The sequence below is a fragment of the Saccopteryx leptura genome, chromosome 13 (assembly GCF_036850995.1).
Source record: "Saccopteryx leptura isolate mSacLep1 chromosome 13, mSacLep1_pri_phased_curated, whole genome shotgun sequence".
Classification (NCBI taxonomy): domain Eukaryota; kingdom Metazoa; phylum Chordata; class Mammalia; order Chiroptera; family Emballonuridae; genus Saccopteryx; species Saccopteryx leptura.
In genome coordinates this window covers 39,333,375-39,359,788 of record NC_089515.1, presented here as the reverse complement: position 1 = coordinate 39,359,788, position 26,414 = coordinate 39,333,375, and the positions used below count along the sequence as shown (strand labels likewise).

The window sequence follows — 26,414 nt, the reverse complement described above, 5'->3', positions numbered from 1 at the left end:
CGCGCCAAAGCTGGATCGCAAAGGGAAGGGGTCTGCCTGGGAGGCCGGGTGGCCACCGAGCACTGGCACCCCAGCGCCTGGGTTGGGCGCGAGGCCCCGGGGGCCACAAGGTTACGTAAGGAGTGGGGCGGGGCGGGCACCGCCCCAAACGCGCTGCCCTGCCCCCGGTGGCCCAGCCCCCGCCTGCCTGCCCGCGCCTGGCGGCGGCAGTGGCAGCACAGCCCGCGGAATGGAGCGGCGCCGGGGCTGAGCCAGGCGCACACGGGCCGCCGCATGTGCTGCGCCGGGAACAGCTGCCGAGCGGGCGGACAGCGAGTGCGAGAGGCCCCGTCGGAGCAGCCGCGGGAGAGCGCCGGAGATGGGGTGAGTGAGCCCGCCGCGCCGCAGGGCTGCGGGCCACCACCCGCGTCGGCTCGGAGCGCCTGCGCCCAGATCCTGGAGCTAGCGCGCTGCCAACCCCGCACCCTCCACCCCGGGCCCGCGGCCCTTCTCTCCAAGCCGCCTGGGCACCACACGGGGACAGGTGGCTGGCCGGCTTCGCTGCCTCGGCCATGCGGGCGCGGTCAACTCCAGGGCCTGTGTCTGCGAGTGTAGGAAGCAGTTTGTCCTTTTCCATGATTGGGTTTATTACAAAAAAAAAAAAAAAAAAAAAAGAAATCCAAGTTTCCCTAGAAAGGAAATAATAATAACCCCCAGCGTAGGGAGGGTGGACTTTGAGTCTGCTTTGAGATGGCTGAGGATGATGGCAGTCTGTGAGGAGCTAGGGGAGGCTTCCTTCAGTCTTTCAAACAACCGAGTAGGTGCTCAGGAGAGAACTTGAAATACTCTGTTGAACTGACTAATGCTTCTGAGTATATAAATAATTTAAAAAACAAGGTTGATTTCTCCCGGCGTGTCTCAGAGTAGTAGGCTCTGTGATTCAAGGAGCCACTGTGCTATTAACAGTTAATTCCTTACATTTGCTCACCTGATGTGAGTGCACTTCAAGGATGTGCCATTGATATTCAGGGAATGGTTATTATACCCATTTCACAGATGAGGAAACTGAAGCCTGAAGTGGTTTGATAACTTCCCAGAGGTTAGACAGCTGATAAGCATTTGTATGGGCAGAGGGGAAGCCACAGCCTAACATGGGAGGCGTGGTTACAAGTGAACCAGAATTCCTGCATCTCTCTGTTCCCTGCTGCTGAGCTTAGCATTCTACCTGCAGTCCTTACCGTGACCCAGCCTTGGGCTCTGTGGGTCTGGGGATCTTGCCTTCCTGTATGGGATGGGAGAGGAGTGGAAAGGGGCAAGATTGTCCTGGGGGATGGATCCAGCTTTCATGGGGCAGTGGCTTTATTGTGCCTTGCTCCAGGAAACTTTCCGGAGTCATTTTACCTAGTGAATTTTATCTGTGGGGTCGGCAAAGTGCTTGAAGGAACCAGAGGAAGGCCAAGAGGAATTTTGAGGAAGGGAGTGTGAGGGCTCTGGACCAACATGAGCAGGACAGGGGGACGGAGAGGGGCCAGATGTGCTTAAGACACTGGTGCAGATCCAAGAGCTTTCACATCCAGAAACTGGGAGATTCATCCAGGGCACCCCAGCTGGGAAGCAGACTTACCGTAACATTTCCAGTGACCCCTTGGTAAACTGTGAAAGGGCTGCTTTTTAAGCAGTGGGAACCTCTGTGGCTCTCAGATTTCATACTTTAAAAAAAAATGTACGGGAAGAAGAAGTTGGCAAATGTAGATCTCAAGATGGAAGATAAAGGGATCTTGTAATTTTAACTCCCTGCCCCCACCCAACCCCAGCCAACACAAAACCAACCCAACACCCTTGTGTGATAAAAACAAATTGAAATTCTGACTGGTTGAGATCAAGTAGTTCTGTGGCAATAAAAATGTTTACTCATAAAAGCTTAAAGAAAATGTCAGAAAATAATATTTGTTTGTCTTGAAGCAGGGAGGAGTAGCTTGGGATTTTGTTTAAACATGGAATATTTCTTTCATGTAATTTTAATGTCATCCATAAATGTCTGTTACTCACTTCTTATAGGTAAGGGCTGGTTTGTAACTCCTACCTACTTCTGCAGTTTTTAATATATCCACTTCTTCTATAATTTATGGGAATGCATAAGCCATGGTTGTAAATTGAGATGGAGCTGGGGCTGGATGAGCAGTTTAGACAGTGGCGGGTGGAGGGAGCCATTTTAAACAAAAATAGAACCAATGTCATCCTTCCTGAGAGTTGAGTGGGACGAGGAAGAAGAATCGGGAAAGGGCAGCCAGTGGGAAACTCTGTTGTAGTCCTAATAGCCTTGTCAGGGCTGTACTTGTAGATGTGACCAGGATTAAAGAGGAAAAACTCCGAGTTTACTTCTCCCCACCTATGCTGCCTGTCCTCATTCAGTTGTCCCCATGTCCCTCTGTCCTGCTTCTCTGTGAAGCGTTTCGCATTGTGCATGGTTTCCTTGGTAGGTCTGCGTTCTCACTCCCCAAGGCAGCTTTTTCATAGCTTCCTCCCTCCTCAGACGTCCCTTTCCTCCGCCTGCGCACATCTAGGCACCCTTTTCCAGGACGAAAGAGGAGCCAAGAGCAAGAACTTCACCTCCCCATGTGCCTGCAGTCCCCTGTGCAACTGCCCTGTGTTTTCCTTCCCACCTGCTTTGCTGAATGGATGGCTGGTCCCTCCCCCAGTCCTAGCAGAACCCCGCCCTTCCCAGGGGGGACCGTTCATCCCAGTCCTCCTCACCTCCTCAGGAAACATTTCTCCATCTTTCACCTCCCTCTGCAGGCTCGTTCCCATCAGTGTACAGCATACTTCTGTTCAGTGCTGTCCAGTAGGACTTTTTGTGCTGATGGAAACGTTCTATATCTGCAGAGTCCGGTATGGCTGCCGTCAGCCACACATGGCTGTTGGGCACTGGAAATGTGGCTGGAGTGGCTGAGGACCTGAATTTTTTATTTAATTTATGTATAAACAGCCATATGTAGCTAGTGGCTGCTGTATGAGGTGGTGCAGCTCTAGCTTCTCTTGTCTAATGTCTCTCTCCCACTTCTGTTCCACTTCCTCACTCCTCTTCTCCTGAAAACATCTCAAAAGACATGTCCAAACCCACTGTCTGCATTCATTTTCTTCACCCGCTATTTGTTCACCACCCCAACTCTAGAGTCTGGCTTCTGCTCCTGCCTCTACACTGAGACTGCCACGGTCCCTGCTGACCTACAGATTGCCAGACTCTGTCCTGGCCTTGCTCTACCTCTCGATGGCATTCCCCACCAAAGGCCTTGCCCTCCTCGGAACGCCGCCCCTCCCAGCTTCTTGCAGCCTCCCTCCTGGTTTTCCTCTTGCCTTCCTGATGGTTCCTGCTTGTCACACCTGTGCCTGACCTATGAGTGATGGGGTTGCTGGTCCTGGTTCCTTTCCGCTGTCAACACTGTCTTCCTAGGTCATATGACCTGCCCCCCAGCCATGGCTTTAACATCAACCACATGCTGAGTGCCATGGTTCCTGTGGGCTTCTGACACTTGACCATGCATGGAGCTCTTGGTAATTTCTTTCAGTTCTCTCCTACCCTCCATCTTCACCATCCCAGTCAGTAGCCCCACCATCCATCCACTTGCTCAGAGTCCACTCCTGCAGTCTTCTCTCCCTCTCCTCCCCCCCAACACCCCACATGCAGGCTGTCAGGGGGGTGTATGGGTCTACTTCCCATGCGACCTCTCCCCATAATCATATAGCTCCCACTTTATTCTTGGCCACCACTGTCTCCTTCCTGGACTAACTTCCCAACAGGCCCTCCAGCTTCTGGTCTGGGGTGTCTCCAGTCCATTTCCCATACCGGGACCCAAGTTGACTGGCTTTTATAATTGCAAATCACTTCACTCCCTTCCTTATACACCCTTCAGTCATCAAAAGGCTGGCCTTTTCCCCCATCTCCACTTTCGCCATCCACTCTGCCCAGCCCTCACCGCCCTCTGCTGTCATGGTCTCCTTGGTGTTTCCTGCCCTGCCTTGTGGTCTTTGAACTTGCTGTTCCTTCTGCCTGGAGTGCTCTTGCCCTGGCTCTGCAAATGCTTTCTTCTCTTCCTTCAGATTTTGACAGGGTTGAAATCCTGGGTCTCTGACAGACTCTCCATGGCTGCAACAAGCTCTCCTGCTCAGTCTTTCTCGACAACCCCCCCCCCCCCCATTCCTTGCTACATGGCCACACCTTTGCTCCCAGCGCACACTGCAATCATCCAGGCTCTGTGTCATCTCTTCCAGCAGCATCCGGCAAGGATCAAGTCTTACCTTTTTCCCAAGTGTATCCCAGCACCCAGTACAGTGTCTGCCACCTATTAGGCCCCTAATAAATATTTTTTGATTGAGTTAATGCTTGCATATGCTGGGCAGCCTCACTTGGATGTTGGCTAGGAAGTTGTGATAATTCTTGGATCACCTTTTATATCACTTGCTTAATTGAGAGTTGCAAGGGCTAAGAGAGAAAGAAATCGCATTTGGGTGCAGTTTTCTTTTAATGCTAAAGCAAGCCATTTAGCTTTTTCTTGTGGCAGGGTTAGTTTCCGGGCCATTGGCCTTCATCCAAGTACTGGGGTTGTAAATTGTCTTTTTACCTGCCTGCGAAAGGCTAGCAGAAAAGCCAGCTTGTCTGCTGTTGTGACTTTTAGCTGATTTTGTCAGTGTTTACAAACAAGATCTACTGTATTCTGTTTGGCTTCAGTTTACACTCATTTATTTTCTTCAGCCAAGATTACATTGCAATGTACGGAGGCCACAATCTTGGTTATCTAACACCTTGGGCCTTCTTTCAGTAATCTATACCGATTAACTTTCTTTTGATGTTCATCCCCTCTCCTTTAATTTTCCATCCCTCCTGAATCACACCAAACTATGCCATTCTACAAATTATAGCCTTTTACTTGGGGTTTGTGTTGACTAAAATAGATACAGTCTCTCAGCTGTATGGAGGGAACCCGTCTTTCCTTGGTCCTGTTGTGGGGTTCTAAAGACGTCACTTTCTAAGGTTCATTCAGTCTCTTTGTCTGTGATGCAGTTGGTGAGTTTGTTGGAGATCCAGGATGGGCCGCCCTGCTGGCTCGTCCCTGCCCTTGTGGAGTTTAGAGTGTATAAGGAGGGAGAAGCTACATACGCAAGTACCAGCTCTATGTGTGAGTTCAAACAGAATATTAAAATCCCCGGCGTGGCAGAGGCGGCGCCGGGCTCTGTGGGGATCAGCACAGTATGAGGAAGTGCTAGGCAGGCTGTGAGCAGTTAGGGTTACCTCATTATTTAGACAGCCATTTCTCTTATGTCAGAATTGGAAAAAGACACAGTACTCGAGTTGGGGTGGACAGTAAATACATGTGCATCGAATGAATGAGTAGTTGACTTGTACTTTGGGGAGAGCCATCATTCTTGTTAGAAACAGCCCAGAAACTCCTGGCTTTGAGGGTTTTAGGATGGAGCCCAGGGCACATTTGATGTTTATATACAGTCCCCTGAAGGAGGACCCAGACCAGAGGGATGGTTTGTTTTTGTCTAATGCATGCAGTGATTTTGTGTAAGTTAGGAGTTTTCTTTTCTGGTAGTGGCTCTTGGGAACGTGGAGTCAGATGTCTGGCCACCTCAGCAGATTAACCCTCCCCTGTATTCCCTGCTCAGTCCTCGGCACTGCCCTGTGTGCCTTCGCTCTTTCTCATCTACCACTTTTTCTTTTGTTTTAACAAAATGAAAAAAACTTTTTTTTCTAATTATAAAAATATTACATGTTCATACTAAAACATACCAGCACAAACAAGAAAGTGAAAATTACTTGTCATCCCGTGCCGCAGGAATAGCGTCCATTGTCAATCAGATGTCTTTGCAGACTTTTCCCCATGTATATATGCCTGTGTTTAGAAATAAATATGTCTACTTAGAGCAAATGTATTTTTTAATTAAAATATTTATCTATTTTAGAGAGGAGAGATGGAGAGAGAAAGAGAGGGAGAGAGAGAGAGAAGAGTGGGGGAGGAACAGGAAGCATCAACTCCCATATGTGCCTTGACCAGGCAAGCCCAGGGTTTTTGAACCAGCGACCTCAGCATTCTAGGTTGATGCTTTATCCACTGTGCCACCACAGGTCAGGCGAGCAAATGTATTTTTAACAAAATGGCATCATATCATACATCGGTTTAATAACATAAGGTTTTAACTTAAAATACGTTGAATGGACATTTTTCCCATGCCAATAGTTATAAATACACATCATCATGTAAATCCACATCTCCTTCTAATTTGTCATTTTGCTGGATTTTATACATCTTTATATATCTCCTTAAGTCCTTTCTAGAACAAGGCTGAGTATATTTTAAAAAATTAAAAAGACATTTTTGACAATCCCATAAAGCAGTTGTTGGCTTTAAATGAATTACTGAAAGAAAAAAACAGTGGAGGAGACCAAGATCGCAGTGAACCTGGGTTAATTTGCGGTGGCTCTGTAATTTGTGTGAGTCACTGTTCCTTAGTGAATCTTGGTGAGCACATGTGGGATTCACGTTGTTGCTAAGGGTGGTTGGTGGACCGAGCCCAGCTGCTCAGATTGTTTCTGCTTGTTTGGAAATACCAGAGCAGAGAGATTCTGCTTTAAGACCTGGTGAGAAGGTTCTCTGCCAGCAGAAGGCACCGGAGCCCACCTGAGTGCCCCTGCTGCTTCAAAAGCCCTTGTGCGGAGGGTGCCACGCCCCCTCCTTCAGAGAATTCCCTGGGCGAGAGGATTGGCAGGGGCATGTGGACAGGAAGGACATTATAGTTCCTGCTTCAGTTGTTAAGCAATTTTTTAAAAAAGCAGAAAACCTGGATAAATCATGTGACATATCACCTTAACCAGCATTGGCATGCAGAACCTTTGGAAAAAGACTTTTGGTGCATGTAGTTGGGATAGGATTTCCTTTCCCATGTGGAAAGAGAAACTTCCTTCACTTTCATCACAAGTGAAGTGAGCGGCAGTCCAAAATCTGATTTACAATAGAAAAAAAGCATTTTCCAGAGTATTAGAAATCTCAGGTGTGGCTCTGGCTGGTTGGCTCAGAGGTAGAGTCAGCCTGGCATGTGGATGTCTCGGGTTCGATTTCCGGTCAGGTCAGGGCACACAGGAGAAGCGATCATCTGCTTCTCTACCCCTCCCCCTCTCACTTCTCTCTCTCTCTCTCTCTTTCCCTCCTGCAGCCATGGCTCCATTGGAGTCAGTTGGCCCCGGGCACTGAGGATGGCTCCATGGTCTCCTGCCTCAGGTGCTAAGAAGAGCTTGGTTGATGAGCAACAGAGCAACACCCCAGATGGGCAGAGCATTGCCCACTAATGGGCTTGCTGGGTGGATCCCGATCGGAGTGCATGCAGGAGTCTGTCTCTCTGCCTCTGCTCCCTTCACAGAATTTTTAAGAAAGAAAAATCTCAGGTGTACAAAGTCCTGACCTTATAGATTTTGAGAGTTTTTTCCCCCCCAGTGAATATAAATTGAACAAAATGAAGCATGGGAAGGAATTCAGGCCCAAAGCTTCTAATCTGCATTGGTTTTGATACACTGGTCTCTAAGTGTGGCTTGCTAAGTGCTGCCCGCCTAGGTGTCGCGCATGCAGGCTGCCCCCGAGCCATATTTATAGGCTGGGAGGTGAGCGCGGGCTCCAGGATCCAGTTTCCTAGTGGGGTACGCTTTGTGTGGGAAGAGCATCAGGTTGGAAGCCTCTGCTAAATGTATGACAGTCTCCAGTAGTTCTGCCACCAGGTGCTGTTAGTCATATGGTATCATTGTGGTAGAATTTATTTAAATTATATTTCAAATTAGCTGGTTAGAACAAAAATATGCTTGTGGGGAACACATTTAGACATATGTCAGCAACTGGAGAGTTTTGTTTTCCTTTGTCTTGTGGGGGGATAAGGGGAGAGGAGAGAGAGAAGCATCAACTTGTTGCTCCCCCGGGTTATTCCACTGAGTTGTGCACTCATTGATTGCCTCCCATACGTGCCCTGACCAGGGATCTAACCTGTGATCTCAGTGCTCTGGGATGACGCTTTATCCACGGAGCCACCGGGCCAGGCCCTAGAGAGATTTTATTTAAAACTTTTTAATTCACAGGCCTAGTTGATAGTCTTATTATTGTTATTCCTCCGAGGAATTGGGGACCATGGTGTCTCCTCCTCCGTGCAGAAAAGTTTAGGATAAAGCATTACCACCAGCCAAGACAGTTAACCCGAGAGCCGTGCTTTAAGAAACTCTTTAGTGTACAAGTGCCTCCCAACCAAATGGAGGCTGGGTCCCAGCCAGGGCGGAGGCTCAGGCAGGCCCCTTTCTCTTTGCATTGAGCTGGGGAAGTCTCGATTTAGGTCACCGCTAAGGGGCTGGTCAGGCCTAGTGGCCCTTTGTCCTCCTCCATCTCTGGGGGAGTTTCGTCTCTGGGTTATGGGGTTGGGAGGTGTCCACAGGGACCCAATTACTGAGGAATATTGCAGACCCTGCTGCCTGGGCATTGGGTCCCTTTTGGGATCTTTAATTGGAAAAGCTTTTAATTGGAGTTGTTCAGATAAATGGAGCAAAGGAAAGTTGCTCTGGCTTCTGTTGTTTTAGGGAAGGGATGTGACAGAGAGGGTGCTCATGAGGGAAAGGAATGGAGGCCCCAAAGGACAGGGAAGGGAGACCCCCAATGGAGGTGGCATCAAGGCAGAGTTGAGCTCAGAGCTGTCTGGCTTCTCCACTGTCTTGCCAAGTTGTGAGTTTATTGTCATGGAGGGCCACTGTCTGGGGGGCTAGGGAGGATGGTGAAGTACAGACCGGTCAAATCCCAGTCCTCTGGCTGGCTGTGTGAGTTTGGACAAGCCATCTCTCTAAGCTTTATGTGTTCAATGATTGAATAAGAAAATGTGTGTAAACATTTAGCACAATGTCTGACATGTAAGTACTCAGTGAGTGGTGGCCAAGTTGATCATCACCATCATCATCACCATTTTTGCACTGGGTGGGAGGTTAGAAGGTAATCTCTGAGGTCCCTTCTGGAGTATGTGGTTAGAGACAGTCCATCCTCATCTTTTTTTCTTTTTAGTGAGAGAGAGAAAGACATGAAGGGAGAGAAATGAGAAGCATCAACTCATAGCTTCATCACAGTTGTTCATTGATTGCTTCTCTTACATGCCTTGACCAGGGGGCTCAATCCTAGCCAGTGACCCCTTACTTAAACCAGCGACCTTGATCCCAAGCCAGCAACCTAGGGCTTTAAGCCAGCAACCATGCGGGCATGTTTATGATCCCACACTCATGCCAGCGACCCCATGCTCAAGCTGGTGAGCCCACATTCAAGCTGGGTGAGCCTGTGCTCAAGCCAGTGACCTTGGGGTTTCAAACCTGGGACCTCAGCATCCCAAGTTGACACTCTGTCCACTGCGCCACCACCAGTCAGGCCACCCCTCACCTTTAATCCTCCTGGGCACTGCCCCAGTCCTCAGCTGCTCACTCAGTCCTGAGCAGTGCCAGAGTCGGCACCCTGCCATCAGGACCCAGACAATGTGAGGTTTGCCCTTTGAAGCTTTGTCTCATATCACTGAGCCTCTCAGGTCGTATTGGTGGAGGATGCTCATGGGCCAGAGGACAAGGAAGGTCAGGGGCGCTGACCCGCATATGCCAACGAGAAAACCGGTCTGCCAACCAGTTGCTTTCATGGGGAAGTGCAAGTGTGGACAAAAAGAGAAGGATTTCTCCCTTTGTGGGACTTGGACTAAGGATTTCTATTGCTGGTCAGGGACCCCTTCTTTTGATTATTTGTATATTTATTTGCTCATTTATTCAAGAAGCAGTGACCACCTGCCTTGTACCAGGCACTGCTGTAGGCCTGTGAGGAACATCTGTGGCCCTGCGATGCTTACAGTCCTGGGGGAGGTGGAACCAACAGACACGGCCGAACGTGGACATGAGGGCACAGGACCAGGGGCTGTGTGGACGGTACACTGGTAGGTTTCAGGGTCTCACATCTCTGGGGTCCTGCCCACTCACATGGATCTGAAGTCCTTTCTTTTTTCTTTTTTTCAAATTTTATTTATTGATTTTAGGGAGAATAAAAAGGAGGGAGAGAGAGAGAGACAGGAGCATCAATCAGTTTCTGTACCTGCTCTGACCAGGGATTGAACCGTCAACCTCTGCATTTCGGGAGGATGCTCTCTAATCAACCGAGCTATCCATCCAGGGCTGAACTCCTTTCTGATCACCCTTCATCTGTCCATCAGCTCCTGTCACTTTCCTGGCCCACCATGACCTAGCTGTTGAGCACCGTCTCCGAGCCAGGCACCAGGAGACAGAGGTTGTCTTCCTGATGGAGAAGGATGCTGAGCAAGCAGTTAGGGCAATGAGATAAGCCATTACTGAGATGTGAACAAGGATACAATGTTTTACTCTTCAGGAAGTTAGAGAAGGCTCCTTAGAGGATGTGACCTTCGAACTGAGTCTTGAAGGCTGAATAGGAGTTTGGTGGGGGTAGAGGGAGGCATTTAGATGAGAGAGCTGCCCACGGTTGAGCTGAGAGAAGGGGAGAGGCTGAGTTGTCTGTTCTTTTGATGTCTCCACACTGAGCGACTGCGCTGATGGTGGTGCTGTTGACCGATACTGGGAATACAGGAGGAGATGCGGTTTGGGGGGAGAAATGAGAGTTTTGTTCGGCAGTTAGGATAGAGTCAAAGATGAAGAGGGAGCTCTGGGAAAGGGCTACGATTGAAGGGAAGGAAAAGAAGCCAGTGAATGACATTGGGAGGTGACGAGAGTCAGAGGAGGGTGAGGGGAGAAATATGTTGCAGAAGCCAGAAAAGAAGAGGCTGAAAGAGGCAAAGTCCTCAGAGAGCTTGGAATGGGACAGGGACGCAGGGAGCACGCTGTTATATGCCACTGGGCATGGGGCGCAGTGTTAAGGTGCTGATGGAGTTTAAGAGCAGCTTCAGCCAAGAGCGATGGCACAGATCCATTTGCAGGTGATTTAAGGAGTGTGGTGAGCGAACAGAGAAGTCTAGCTGAAGATGAAGGTGAACCTGAGGGTGTATCAGTGTAGAAGGAAGGTTGGTTTTTGTTTTGTAAGTTTGAGCATGCTGGAAGGCTGAAGTCAAAGAAGAGAAGATTGAAGATCTAGGGGAAGCTGAGAGGCAGTGAGGTTGTGGGCAGGAGGGAACTAGGGCCAGAGCCTGGAGGAGCAGTCAGCCTCCAGAAGAGGGCGAGGGGTATCCTCAGATGGGGCACTGGGCAGGCACCAGGCGTCTTGAGGCTGAGGTGGGAAGGGGATGAGGAGGCTGGCTTGTCCTTCTTTTTTTTTTTTTTTTTTTTTTTTTTTTTATTAAATTTAATGCACTGACATTGATAAATCAGGGTACATATGTTGAGAGAAAATATCTCTAGATTATTTTGACATTTGATTGTGCTGTATACCCCTCCCCCAAAGTTAAATTGTCTTCTGTCACCTTCTATCTGGTTTTCTTTGTGCCCCTCCCCTCCCCTAACCCCTCTCTCCTTCTTCACCCCCTCCCCCCTCCCCAACCTCCCGCCCCTGTTGCCATCACATTCTTGTTCATGTCTCTGAGTCTCAGTTTTATGTCCCTTCTATGTATGTATTCATCTTAGTTTTTTTTTTTTCTGATTTACTTATTTCACTCCGTATAATGTTGTCAAGGTCCATCCATGTTATTGTAAATGATCTGATGTCATCATTTCTTATGGCTGAGTAGTATTCCATAGTATATATGTACCAAAGCTTTTTAATCCACTCGTCCTCTGACGGACACTTGGGCTGTTTCCAGATCTTCGCAAAAAAATGAAACTAGATCACCAGCTTACACCACTCACAAAAATAAACTCAAAATGGATAAAAGACTTAAATGTAGGCCGTGAAACCATAAGCATCTTAGAAGAAAACATAGGCAGTAAGCTCTCGGACATCTCTCGGAGCAATATATTTGCTGATTTATCTCCACGGGGAAGTGAAATAAAAGACAGGATAAACAAATGGGACTATATCAAACTAAAAAGCTTTTGCACAGCTAAAGACAGCAAGAACAGAATAAAAAGACAAACTACACAATGGGAGAACATATTTGACAATACGTCTGATAAGGGGTTAATAACCAAAATTTATAAAGAACTTGTAAAACTCAACACCAGGAAGACAAACAACCCAATCCAAAAATGGGCAAAAGAGATGAATAGACACTTTTCCAAAGAGGACATACAGATGGCCAATAGGCATATGAAAAAATGCTCAACATCATTAATCATTAGAGAAATGCAAATTAAAACCACAATGAGATATCACCTCACACCAGTCAGAATGGCGCTTATCAACAAAACAACACAGAATAAGTGCTGGCGAGGATGTAGAGAAAAGGGAACCCTCCTGCACTGCTGGTGGGAATGCAGACTGGTGCAGCCACTGTGGAAAACAGTATGGAGATTCCTCAAAAATCTGAAAATTGAACTGCCTTTTGACCCAGCTATCCCACTTTTAGGAATATACCCCAAGGACACCATAGAACGGCTCGAAAAGGAGAAATGCACCCGCATGTTTGTGGCAGCATTGGCTTGTCCTTCTTAGTGTGAGCTAAGGAGTTGATCTGAAGACCAGGCGTGGATCCGAAAGCAAGGAAATGGTTTGTCCAGCTGGTTGTGGGTTAGGGCAGGAGTTAGCTGGGGTAAACACAGTTTTGTGAGTGGCGTTGAGGGACCAGTTGGATTCAAGAACTTGGGTTTTAAAGGTGCTAGTTGCCACAGTGAGACCTGGGAGTAGGAGCAGGAATAGAGGCGAGCGGCCCCAGACCAGATGGTGGGCTTGCGTCTGGGGTTCATGCTGGTTAGACTCCAGGCACTGCGGCCACAGCCTGTGGGCTGCCGCCTGGGAGGAGGAGCTCCCACGCCCTCTCCGCCAGTCACCATTCTGCTCTCACTTCTCTGAGTAGCCATTGTTCTGTTAATAATTCTTCCAGACCCTTTCTAAAAAATGCATTGAAATTCTTGCTAGCTTGACCTCCTTGAGTAATGAGATTTGTAAGTTTATTAACCTCTGTGAGAAGTAGGTTTCTTTGCTCCATGGAAGCGTATGATCTATTGGAGGGAATGACCATTAATGTGGTGACCTGGATGGTGAGCTCAGTGCCTGAGGGCAGAGGCAGAGGGGGTGGCTTTATTCATGCCCTCATCTATGAGTTCCATCTGATTTAGCCTGTGTCCCACATAAGATGGGCTGATTGTGTCTACACATTCCCCTCCCCTCACCCCGCTCAGTGAGTCCCGAAGTTGAGATGGTCAGAAAAACCAAACCGTTCTTTATTTCAATGAGGCTGATTCTTTAAGTATGAAAAGGAGAAACAAGGAGATTGGAGCATTATGTCTAATGCAGACAAGAATATCTAAACTGGGTGTCCATTGACTCAGGCCTAATGATCCACAGAAGCTGGGGCGGGATTAGGGTATTTGCTATAAGACCATGTCGGGACATGTCCTCTGCCCCAGCATTTGTCTTTAGATCTGTACACATATTGGACATTTGATGTAAGCTCATTGCCAGGCATCCATCAAAGTGGCAGTGATTCATGAGCTCATCCTCACTGGTTTGGCCTTTCAAGCCAGCTGTTACCTCGCCTGGGCTACCTGTCTTCTGTGTACTCAGGCCCCTCTAGATTGGTTATCACATAAGACATTTAATTACTATTCAATGTTATCTCAACATATTATCATAATCTGCACCTCCCCCACCCTTGCCAACCAGGCCAGTGTGGGCCAATGGAACTATGAGTGCACTGAGGAAATTTTACATGTTCTAGTGTCCACATTAAAAAACTGAAACAGATGAAATGAATTTTAATTTAACATATCCAAAATATTACCATTTCAACATGTAATCAATGGCGTGTAGTTCCGACATGGTCCCTCTTCCTGTGGAGTTTGCACTCTAGTGAGGGAAACAGACCACCTGTCTCTGCTGCCGTTCCCCTAAAGGACACCTGTAAGTGGGTCCACAAATAGCTACAAGCTGTGCTCAGGGCTGGGAGGGAAAGAAGCAGGGGCTGAGGCCGGCAGTAGAATGTGTGGTGGAGACACCTCTCTGAGGAGGTGACATTGAAGCTGCTGCGTCCTGTGAAGAACAGGGCGGAGCCTTCTAGGCGGAGGGAGGAGCAGGTGCAACCACCTAGAGTGGGAAGGAGCCTGGAATGTTTGAGAAACTGAAATCAGACCTGTGTGGCCAGACAGCTGTGGGTGAGGGGCGAGAGTCCCGTGAGGGGCTGGAGAGAGTGGTGGGGAGCGAGGCTGCACGGCTTCTACGTGAGACGCAGTGAGGTTCAGCAGGTGGGAGGACCTGAACAGGGCTGCGACGGGACCCTTCTTCTGTGTTGAGAAGGATATTCCAGGGCACTGTGGAGAAGGCAAGTGGTAGAACAGGGACACCAGTGACAGGGCCCTGGGTTTCAGGCACAGAGGATACTGGCGGAGGCCGAGAAGGTTGAAGAGGAGAGGGAGAGAAGTGGGCAGGTCTCACAGATGGGTTGGAGATGGGTTTGCTGGAACTTTCAAAGGGATTACATATAGGGGGAGGGGCGGGGAGGAGGGAGGGCATAAAGAGGACGCCCTGGTTCTCAGTGTAAGCAGCCCTGGTTTTCAGTGTAAGCATTGACTGGACGTGGGGAAGCCTGCAGGGGAAGGTTCCGGGTTGGGTGCACTTGTCCACGTGCTAAGCTTGAGGTGGTGAGTGGAGCTGGGGAGAAGGCAGTGAATTCTATGCATCTGGGGGTTGCAGAGGTCAGACTGCTGATAGGGAGGGGTAGGCAGAGGAGGAGAGGAGTCAGGAGCCTAGAGTACCCGCTGTTGGGGTGGCATCCCGCGAGTGCGGCCTGCCGATGGAGAATTTGGAGGAGGCGTGGCTAGTCAGGGAGGAGGAAAGTTGGTGGTGGCGTCATGCTGGCTGATGGAGAAATGTCTCAAGGAGGAGGGCTTGAGCATTGGTGTTGAGCGCTGTTGGGACGTGGCTGGGACTAGGCAGCATGGCGGCTGCTGCTGGCCCTGACCCGAGCCAGCTCAGTGACGAGGTGGAGCCAGGAGCCAGGTGGGTGGGAAGATGAACAGGAGGCTGGGAAGGGGGTTTTGTGGGGATGTGCAAACCACATTTCCAAGAAGTTGACTGTTGAGGGAGCAGGGGAATAGGACACTAACTCGGGAGGCTGAAGTAGAAGGAGAATGTGTTTTAGATAGAACTCCAGCACACGTGGGCACTTATAGGAATGCTGCCCCAGGGAAGGGGGACGGCAGAGGAGCAAGGCCTTGGGAAGATGACGGGTGGGGCTCCGGGCACCAGGAGAATGATTGTCCCTCAGAGGGTGAGAGGGAGGTCCCCTGTCCTGGAAAGGAGTTTAAGAGGCCACAGAGGGGGCAGATACAGACAGGCAGGCAGGTGTGGGTGTGGTGGGAGATGTGTGAGTTCCAGCCCGTGGCTCCTGTCTGCTCCATGAAGTCTGAGGCAAGTCGTCCCCAGAGAGCACGGGTGCAGGGCAGGATGCGAGAAGTCTGAGGAGAGGAAGAAGGTGTAAAATTGTCTGGGGTTGTGTGGCAAGCTTGCTGGAGAAACCCATGCTGTGGGCTGTGGCAGACAGTTTGAGGTCAGAGAACATGGATTTAAAGTGAAACTTGTCCACCCTGTTTGGTGAGTTGCCCAGTTGCTTGGGTGTGGGCCTGAGGAGGCAGATGGCAGGACGCATCAGGCTGGGCGGCAGGTGTTCTTGTGGGACCGGTAGCAGTGGTGGCTGTGATAGACCATGGGGCGGGTCTGCCATTCGAGGAAGAGTGGATCAGGAGGTGGGTGGTGAAGAGTGGTCAGTCAGTGGGTGGAGGTCTCTGAGGTGGGGATACGAGGCAAGTGAGCTGGGGGGATGGGCGGTGTGGGCAGTAAGCAGGGGTTGGAAAGTCACACTCTGAGGCGGTGTATTCCTAGAAATGAGTCTTGGTAAGGGCACGGGGATGAAGGCATTTTTGTGGAGGAGGTCAACGTCCAGGGCGTTGGGAGTTACCCACACGGATGGTGACAGTGACAAGGGGTGGGCAGAGGAAGAAGCTGGGCCTGGAGCTGAAGCCCCTGACCAATGGCAGGAGACAACATGGAGGCAGGTGACTGGGATGGCCTGGCCTCCAAGGGCATGAAGAGAGCCACATGTGGGGGGAGGACGCACAGGGGCACCAGTCACCCTGACCCCTCGTGTTCTGCTTCTGTGGGAGGTGAGAGGAGCAAGCCAGCTGTGTGGGTGGCGGGGGTGCTGGCCTCGGGGACTGGCCGCATTTCAGTTAAGGCGTGAAGGTGAAGGGAATATCGGGCTGGGCAGCAGGTGCCTGCTGGTTTCAAGGTTAGTGAGCCCAAGGAGGGTTTGCCAGGGTGGAGGGGAGGGAAGGACTGTCTCAGGTTTGTAAATGAACAGAGCAGGAAGGTCCCAAGAGCCTGCATGATGGTGGGCGACTAGGAAGGTGTGGTCTCTCCCTGAGGTCAAGGGGTGGGACGTGCTCGTGTCTTGGGGTGGGGAGTGGGACATATCTTTCTGAGCATGGGAGGACATGGGGATTTTGAGCTGATGGGGAGCTCTGTGTGAATCAGTCCAGTGATGTGGTTGTCCCAAACGCTTACTATAACTTTGAAGACCTTAATCAGAGCACGAAACAGCTGTAGTAATATAATAAAGGAGATGCTTCCCTATGCATCTAGAATATTGTATTTGGTTCTGGCACCAGAGCTGATCCAGACTTAGATGAGTGGAGGGGTATTTGGAGGAGGGGGAGCAGAAGGGAGGGGTCTGGACACATGTTTCGGGAGGATGATTAAAGAAAGGTTTCTTATGTGGGGTCTCTAGATACAGTGCAGGGGCCTATGAACACCCCTCCCCGCAACTTTATGGAGAATTGTATACACTTCAGTGCATTTCTGGGGAGGATGTCCATAGTTTTTTTTGTTTGTTTGTTTTTTTTTACAGAGGCAGAGATAGACAGGGACAGACAGACAGGAACGGAGAGAGATGAGAGGCATCAATCATCAGTTTCTTGTTGCACGTTGCGACACCGTAGTTGTTCATTGATTGCTTTCTCACATGTGCCTTGACCGTGGGCCTTCAGCAGACCGAGTAACCCCCTGCTGGAGCCAGCGACCTTGGGTCCAAGCTGATGAGCTCTTTGCTCAAGCCAGATGAGCCCGCGCTCAAGCTGGTGAGCTCGGGGTCTCGAACCTGGGTCCTTCCGCATCCCAGTCCAACGCTCTATCCACTGCACCACCACCTGGTCAGGCTGTCCATAGTTTTTATCAGATTTTCAAAGGATCCTTGACCCAGAAGAGATTAGAACCACTTGTTTAACAGATTTGGGCATTTTAGCTCAGAGAAGGGAGAGCTTGGCTAAGAAGTGAGGGCAGCCTGACCAGGCGGTGGTGCAATGGATAGAGCGTCGGACTGGGCTGCGGAGGACCCAGGTTCCAAACACCGAGGTCGCTGGCTTGAGTGCGAGCTCATTTAGCTTGAGCGCGGGCTCACCAGCTTGAGTGTGGAGTCACTGCCTTGAGCATGGGATCATAGACATGACCACAAGGTCCCTGGCTTGAGCAAGGGGTTACTTGCTCTGCTGAAGCCCCCTGGTCAAGACACATATGAGAAAGCAGTCATTGAACAACTAAGGTACCACAACGAGAATTGATGCTTCCCATCTTCCCCCCTTCCTATCTGTCCCTAGTTCTCCCTCTCTCTGACTCTCTCTCTCTGTCTCCGTCTAAAAAGAAAAAAGAAGTGAGGGTAGTGGGAGGGGAGAGCCTTTTCCTTGTAGATGAGCAGCTGCCATTCGGGGAAGGGGGCTTGTTCTGTGTGAGCTCACCTGGCGGATCTCAGATCAGTGGGAGGAAGGTGAGGCAGCTTGAGTTTGGCTGTGTGTGTGTCAGAGGCAGCCCGAGAGCAGCCCTCACAGGTGGGGTGTGCGCAGGGCAGGTGACAGAGGAGGTGGCTTGTGATGCTTTTGGTGCAAAAGCTTTGTCCAAACTTTCTTGTTCTGAGGAGTAAACCACTTTGGTGTACCAGGTTTTCCTTGTCCTCAGGCAGACCGTCCTGTGGCTGCAGTTTGCTGGGAGTGACAGAGCCCCTGTAGGTGCTCAGGTGCGCAGTCCTGAGGTGCAGTGGCCTCTGGACGCCGGCCCTCCTTTCCGGAGACTGCACATTCAGTATCATCTCAGGGACTGCACCGTCCACTTCGGGGGCCTCAGCTGACCCTCTGTGGAGTGTGGAGTGACCCTCCTTATGGCACTGCCTTGGGTGTGCTCAGCTGTCCCCATGTCTCATGCCCTCGGTCGCCCAGCGAGATGCTCTGTGTGGGTGTCCTGTCCTGGTGCGGAGTTGGGGAGATAAGGCCTGAGGCGAGCTGGAGGGCCTGGCGCGAGCACAGCTCTCCCTCCGAGGGGAGGGCCGTGTGCCCCACACCCCCGTGTTCCCTCCTGACGGCGAGGCTCCCACCTTTCTTTGGCACCAACAGATTCGGATAGATCCACTAAATTTAAAAGTGATTCTCATGGGACAAAACTGCTACTTCATCAAGTTTGGCTTTGTCAGAGCTTCCTGCTTTTTTTTTATTCCTTCTCTCAGTATTTTTCAGAGCAGGCATACCTCACAGGATGGAAGATTCTGGAAAACAGGAATTGGAATCCCACAGCCTGATTGAAAGCTATATCACTTGCTTCAAAGGAGAAAGCTAAAAAAAGCCCCTCCTTGGCTTCTCCCATGCATTTTAAATGTTCAGAAAGCTTTGCCTGTGAAGGAAACAATGCCCCGTTCCTTAAATAATTAAGTGGAGTTCACTGAGAATGGAGTGTCACCGAGGCCTGGTCACACGGGAGCCCCCAGAACCTCTCTCTCAAGGGGAGGACTTGGACAAGTGCCTGAAGAGGTTGTAAAGGTAGAAAAATCGATGCAGCTTCAGATTTGTGCCTTTCAAGCACTTGGTGAAATTGGCAGAACCCTGGAAGTGTCACGGAAGAGGATGCAGGGGATCTGCAGGTTTCCCCCCCGGGGGGGGGCGTGTCATCGTGTTTGTATCCCCTACAAAGTCTTAGTTGGCCTTACTTGTCCCTTTGCTGCCACATAACTGCCACACGAGATGACTGTGGCCTCGAACCAAGCCTGTACCCTCCCTACCACTAGAGCGTTGGTGCTGGTTTCTGTGTGTACTTGGTGGAAAGTTCTGGCGAATCTGTGCACAGAAGAGGAGGCTACTTTACCTTCTGGCAAAAGACTCTCCCCTCAGGATCAAGGGTGGCACCTCAGATCTGGCTGGTTTTTCCTTTGCAGTCTGCTTCTCCTGTGGCTGCACAGGCCCTGCTCTGGGGCTGCAGCGTGGCATGCAGGGCGGAGGGTCAAGCCAGACGGCCACGGTGGGGTCTCACCTGGTTCCTGTAGAAGAACGAGTTCTGCAAGGGGAAGGGACAAGTATTTATTGATTATCAATGTGCACTATATCATTTAAACTTCATATCTTATGGATGAAGAAGCAAGCTCACAGAGGTTAAGTTATTGGATTATGATCACGCAGCTAGGACAGAGTTGGGCTAGTGATTACATATGTTGTCTGGCTCTGAGGCTCATATAGTCTGCAAGACTTTTACAGTTCCATGACAAAACAACCTTTGTTTCAGAAGTACAACTTGAAGTTTAAAAGCAAAGCAGAGATGACTCTCAAGGAAGTTCTGTTAACCTGCCTTTCAAGGGTCAGGGGCTAAAAGGAGGGATTTGCTTTGATACGATTGCCTGGCCGTTCACAGGGCTCTGTGTTTTCTACAGATTGCTCTCACCCAGAACCCGCTGAGCCATTTCTTTGTCTTCCCTTTCTCATCCTTCTGCCTCCCAGCTTCTCCCTGGTTCTGTTTCTCAGATTTCAGTAGAGGTTCTCAGAATCACTTCAGTCTGCAGTCCTGTTGAATTGCATGTTGTTAAGACATTATTCAGATCACGTGATAGAAATCTAAATCTCAAATAAATAAACCTGTTAGGCTGGGTCTACATCTGATTAGTTATATCGATACTAACGTTGGCACAGCAGGGTTGCGTGCTCTCCAGGCCCACGTTGCTCCCCCCTTTCTTTGGCTGTGAATCAGAATCTCCCCATACTCCCTTCCCAGTTTCCCCAGACTCGTCAGTGCTTCATGCTTTAGTTGGTTGCCTGTGTTGTTTGTCTCAAAGATGCACGAGAGCTGGTTTGTTTTTGTGAAGTGCTGTAGCTGCTTGGCTGTAGCTGGAGCCCTTCTAGCTGTCATGAAAGGACCCACCTGTTGGGGAGGGGAGCAAGAAGGAGCTTTACTGAAGTGGTTTCGGGACTGGTTCCCCATCCCACAGCACTTTATTCCCATCAAAGTTGGGAGGTTGAGCCCCTCCATCCTAGGTGAGGGGTCAGACTGAATCTGACATTGTAAAATTTGGTTCTTTCTGTGCATCTTGCAAAATTTGTTTAGTTTACTTATGTCTTTTTATTTCCTTGAGCAAATCTCTTACCCCTATTAGCTAAAGTAACCTAGTGGGTCTCGAGGGCAGCTCGAAGAGGAAGTCAGACTGAAAGTGTGATCTGAAACCTGATAGGATCTGGGCAAGTGATGTTTGCAGGAAGAAGTTCATAGTTGAGAGTCTTCCAGGCAATCTGTTTTTGGAAGGAACATTTTCAGGTCATCACTGGAACAGGTGAAAGCGGTTTCTTCCACATTCGTGGAATCAAATATTTGCGTGGCAGAGGCAGAAACCACTGTATGTGCTCAGACCTCTGTGTCCAAGGGCTTCTAGTATTTTCTCTTTGGGCTTTTCAGAATCACCAGCTTTATTTAGGTCACCTGCGGTCAGATGGCAGCCAGTGGCAACAGAACTGCATCTAGGGCCTGACCAGGCTGTGGCGCAGTGGATAGAGCGTCGGACTGGGATGCAGAGGACCCAGGTTCGAGACCCCAAGGTCGCCAGCTTGAGCACGGGCTCAACTGATTTGAGCAAAAGCCCACCAGCTTGAACCCAAGGTCGCTGGGTCCAACGAGGGGTTGCTCGGTCTGCTGAAGGCCTGAGGTCAAGGCACGTATGAGAGAGCAATCAGTGAACAACTAAGGTGTTGCAACGCACAATGAAAAACTGATGATTGATGCTTCTCATCTCTCTCCATTCCTGTCTGTCTGTCCCTGTCTATCCCTCTCTCTGACTCTCTGTCTCTGTAAAAAAAAAAAAAAAAAAAAAAAGAACTGCATCTAGGCAGTCCAGGTGGAGGCTACCCTTGCACATAGACTTTATAGCCCAACAGTATTCTAACTTTGCTTCTTTGTTCAGCCAATTAAGTAATATTTACTGAGTACCTCCAGGGTGGCTAAGATGGATCTGGCCCCTGTCTGTACAGAGGTTACAGTATTGCTGGGAAAATGGGTACTGATTAATTACCAAAAAACCCCAAAAACCAATCCATTCAAGTATTTGTCAAGTCCTGTGTGCTAGGCGCTGTCCATGGTGTTGGGGAGATCTCATTCTAATGAGACACACAATAAGTAACATATAACAAACAAGAACATTTTCCCGCATGTTAGGAGACAGAAAAGCTATGGGAAGCAGAGGCCCAGGGCTGGGCGGGTGGGCCTTGTCAGTTGCAGAGAGTGGGATGCATGAAATGAAGATGAGAGATGGGTTAGAGTTAAGGGTAAGTGACAAATGATGACAGGGAGTTGGGGAGGCTGAGGGAGAAGGGGAGAGGAGTTCAGGTGACTGAAGGCCAGTTGGCAGGGTCATTGGTGTATATTGAAATGACTGAAAATCAAGGCAGGCCTCGTGTGGAGAGGGTGGTGATCCAGAAGCCAAAGCCATGGAGAAGTGATAGGGAGTCACAAGGGGGTGGTGACAGCAGCATTGAGAGATAGTGGGCAACAGAGTCTGATGACAAGAGGTTCAAAGGCGGGCATTTTAGAGAAGAGGAAAGAGAATTGTCTGCAGGGGACAGTGAGGAACCTCAGGCACAGGTGTGAAGCGTGCTCTGCAGGAGAGGGACAGGTGCTATGAGGGCCCACAGTAGGGGGACCTGGCCTGGAATGCAGAGGCTTTCGTGGTTGTGTGATTTATAACAAGAAATGTCCAGGTCCCTAGCACTGAGCTCCTACAACCCTTAGAATCTCTTGGGATGAGAGAGATAAAGGTGTCTTTTGTTATGTTAATCAGGTGACTTTTGGAAAGCACCTGTGGATGAGGGCTGGTTACCAGGGGAACCAACCAAGTGATTAGACGGTTGGAACTCTCACTGCCCACCACCCACCCTTCCCTGGAGGGGAGAGGTGCTGGAGGTTGAATCAATGGCCAGTGGCCAACAATTTGATCAATGCTACCTATGTAATGAAGCCTCCATGACAACTCAAAAGAAGGGGGTTTGGAGTGCTTCAGGGTTGGTGAACACATGGAGATTTGGTGTGCCAGAGACCATGGAAGCGCCACATCCCTTCCCAGACCTGGCCCTGTGCATCTCTTCCATCTGGCTGTTCCCGAGTTATACCTTTTATAACAAATTGACCTAGTAAGTGAAATGTTTCTAGCAAGTATAGAACCCAAGGAGGGGGCCACTGGAATCTCTGATCTATAACCAGTTAGTCAAAAAGCACAGGTGACAACTTGGACAAGCGATTTGTCTGAAATGAGGCAGTCTTATGGGACTGAGCCTTTAACCTGTGGGTTCTGACTCTCCAGGTAGACAGTGTCAGGATTGAGTTGAATTCTAGGACACCCAGCTGGTGTCTCTGGGATTTAGAACTGGGTGCAGGTTCTTGGCTTCCCTGAGGAAGTGCCATTTGAGAGGATGGCACGTGGGTAGATGTGGTCCAGAGGAGGTGAGGAGAGCACAGGGACCCTCTAGGACTGCACAGGAAGTGACTGGCTCACAAGTCAGGGTTTCCCAAGGTGTTTGTTGAGTGCTGTGGTAGGAAGAGACCTGAGACCCTGGAGCCAGATGGAGATTCTTCATGGCCTCCGGGAGGCTGGCTGTCGAAGTATCGGGTCAGCCAGCTGCTGCCTGCTGCCCTGCCTTACTGGTTGGGTGGTTGATCAATATGGTTCAGATAGGCCCAAGAGGCACCTTTAGGGCCATGAGCCCTTGAGCAGAAACCTGAAGGTTTGGGGAACTTGTTAGTGAGCAGGCTTTGGATTTCTGGATCATTGCTTAAGGCCTGGGATGAGAGCCTTAGTAAGAGAGATACAAATGAACCTGTTTGACCGTCTACCTGATGAGCAGCTGAAGAGTATGTCAGCCTGAACCTGGTGGCGAGGGGAGAGGAAAGCGGCCGAGGTGGTCTGGGAAGGCGGGTCAGTAGGACAGGTGTGGGGCATCACTGGTGACAGGCACAGTGGGATGAGTATGAGGGAGCCTGGAGCATGTGTTGGACTAGATGGCTTAGGTAACTCAATAGCTCAGTGTGGCCTTGGGCAACTGACTTCATCTTTCCCCCCTTCCTGTTTTCCTCTGGAAAATGAAGACAGACACAGACTATGATTTCTCAAGGTTGTTGGGACAATTAGGTCAGACATGTATGTCAGTGTCCAGCGTGATGGCAGCACACAGTTAATACATGCTAGACCCTCTGCAGAACACCTTGTCCCAGGTGCTCCCGAGACCCGAGTGCTGAGGTTCTCAGCACTGCTGTGGAACCATGGAAAGGCATTCCCAATTTGAAAACCAGGTCTCTTGGGAGAGGAACATGAATTGCTCGGAAGATGTAAATGTGCATGGAAGCCCGGGAATCTGAAGAGGGAAGGCTGAAGCAGAGCACCAGGAGAAGAGACACGAGGTGGGGAGAAGTCTATACACAAGCCATCTGGCCCTTTGGAGGAGCGGACGATGTGTCCTTGGTGCCTGGGAACAAGCACCGGCTGTTCCCGGGCCAGCTGTCCGACACCTGCTGGCTACCTCGTTCCACTAAAAGTCAAGCATAGGACCTTTTCCAAAAGGGAGAAGAAACTAGAGAAGACCCAGCACTGTAGCCCACATCTGATTCATCATAACCTGCTGCGGACCCGGGCGCCAGAGCACTTCACAGAGCGGGGGGGAAACATGGCATTCTGCTAGTCATTTATTTCTATCTCCTGAAGACCTGCCAGTACTCTGTGTGTTTTCCTTCCAAATGGAAAGAAGTGTGAAAGACCCTTCCAGGGTGTGTGCTCCCACCCCGTTGTTCTCCCCTTCTGTGCACCCCTCTCTCTCGCCCGTTTGTGAGAGAGCCATGTGAGGCTCTCCTTCTGGGCAGGATGTCTGGGAAAGGTCATTTGTGCGGCACTCTGGGGGGAGAGGGGGAGGTTGCTGGTGGGGAGCCCATAAGCTGGGACTCCAGCTGGGCTGGTTCAGCCTGGAGCGGAGCCGGTCAATATATCTCAGCACGCATGTAATACATTACCCAGCAGTCCTGCCGGAGAGAGGGATTCCCACTGCTCTCCAGTGAGGACCTGCTTGTTTGCCTTGTGGGTTACACAGGGCCCCACCAGCTGGCGGCGGGCCACTCTGGGCCCTCTGCGACTTGGGTTCCCACAAAGCTTCTGGCCACAATTTCAAGTACTTCCTCTGTCAAGGTGCTGCAGGGGCTCTAGAAGTGAAGGGCTGATGTCCGCACAAGGGAGCTTATGGCCCAGTCTGAGTGGCACAGCACACCTGTAGCTACCCCAAAACAAGGCAGAGTAACATGAGGGCCACAGAGCAGCTGGGCTTCAGGGAGCACCTGGTCTGGTGCTAGCGCCGGTGCCTCTGACGGAAAAGGTGACCACTTTGCACTTTGCCTTAGGGACATAGGATTCTGACCAGTGAGGGTGAGCCGATTCAGGGGTGGAGATGAGCAAGAGCCATTCCAGGAGGAGGCGCGGCTCATCAGAAGGCTAGTCGGTCGTAAGCCTGTTGGTTGGGTATGGGATCAGTGGGGAGGAGGCGACAGAGTCAAGTGGAGGCGAGGCTGTCTGAGGATGAGGATTTTGTACCTGGGGACTGCCCGCACAGCCCGTTTATGAATAGCTGGACAGGGTGGGTGCCTGTGGTTGGTTTGAACGGGGCGAGGTCAGCAGGGTGTAGTACAAGGGAATAAAGCCCCAAAAAGGCATCCTGCACTTGTGTGGCGCTTGTTTGAGGTCCACACGGCTGACTTTGACTCGAACGTGGCCTTGCTCGCTCCCTCTGAGCCAGCACACACCTACTGCCTAGGGCTCCGTGGAGCTGTGACACTATTTTTGTGCTCCTGCAAATGCCCACGTTTATTTTTAAGCCTAAGCCTTTATAAAGCAGGGATGTATCATGCAGGCTTTGCTTTTGAGTAAAAAGGTTCTCTTCACTGATAGAACCTGCAAAAGATGTTCTTGGTTTAAAGCTGAACAGTCTCTTTATTTAATACAGTGGTCCCTCGTCTGTCGCGGGGGGTTCGGTTCCAGAACCCCTTGCAATAGGCAAAGATCCGTGAAGTAGCAACCTTATATTTATTTTATTATTTATATATGTTTAAGGCTTTATAAACCCTCCCCACACTCTTAGAAACCTTTCCCACACTATTATTAACCTTTCCCACACTTATTTTGCCACAAAAGTAATTAAAATAATAAATATATTAAAATACCTATATACCACAAAATCCTGCAATGTAGCGAAAACTCCACATTACAACATTAGATATATACAATTTTAAAATCTGCGATACAGTGAGACCACGAAAAGTGAACTATGATATGGTGAAGGACGAGTATATCTCAACTGATGTATTCTAGCATTATAGGGAAGGCCGCGTAGTAATTTGCTTTTTAAAAAGTCCTGGAAAGAGGAAACCCACATGCAGTTTGCCAGTTCCCTGACTTGTCCTGTCAGGTCTGTGTCATGAGCAGTGGTGCTCAGACCAGGGAGGCCTGTGTGTGGGAGGTGGGGAGGTGCTGACAAGCTGGACGGAACCCTGCCCCCCCCCCCATTATCTCCATCAACAGGAGCTCATGGACAAGGGGCTTTGGATAGAATGTTATCTTTTAAGCATTTGCAAGTTATAATTAATGAGATTAACTTACAGTTTAAAGTAGAAGATTCAGCACATGTACTTATTTATACCTTTCCTCCCAAAACCCATTAAAATGATAATAGACCCTGGCCAGGATTACTCGGTTGGTTGGAACGTCGCCCCGGAGCGCAGAGGTTGCCGGTTTAATTTGATTCTGCGGTCAGGGCATGTACAGGAGCAGCTTGATGTTCCTGTCTCTCTTTCCCTCCCTGCCTCACTCTCTCTCTCTCTAAAAAAAAAAAAAAAAAAGAAAGAAAGACAATAGAGGGATTACTAAAAGTATAATCTTGACAGTAAAGTGAATGGGAGGGAAGTACCAGCAGCTGAAAGACTGCAACAAACTTGTGGGTGACAAAAGGGAAGGGGAGGAAC

At 49.9% G+C, this 26,414-nt stretch overlaps 1 protein-coding gene across 3 annotated transcripts in view; it reads left to right on the top strand.

The window, feature by feature from the left end:
* Window positions 1-206: 206 nt before the first annotated feature.
* Window positions 207-26,414, top strand: part of HOMER2 (homer scaffold protein 2) — an 83,118-nt gene continuing 56,910 nt past the window's right edge. For 2 of the 3 annotated variants that reach the window (XM_066355185.1, XM_066355186.1), the window contains exon 1: window positions 14,957-15,077. In XM_066355185.1, coding sequence (XP_066211282.1) covers window positions 15,016-15,077 — 62 coding nt within the window. In that variant the 5' untranslated portion in view covers window positions 14,957-15,015. Of the gene's footprint in view, window positions 364-14,956; window positions 15,078-26,414 lie in introns of those variants that run through there. The other variant, XM_066355187.1, reaches the window with a different exon arrangement.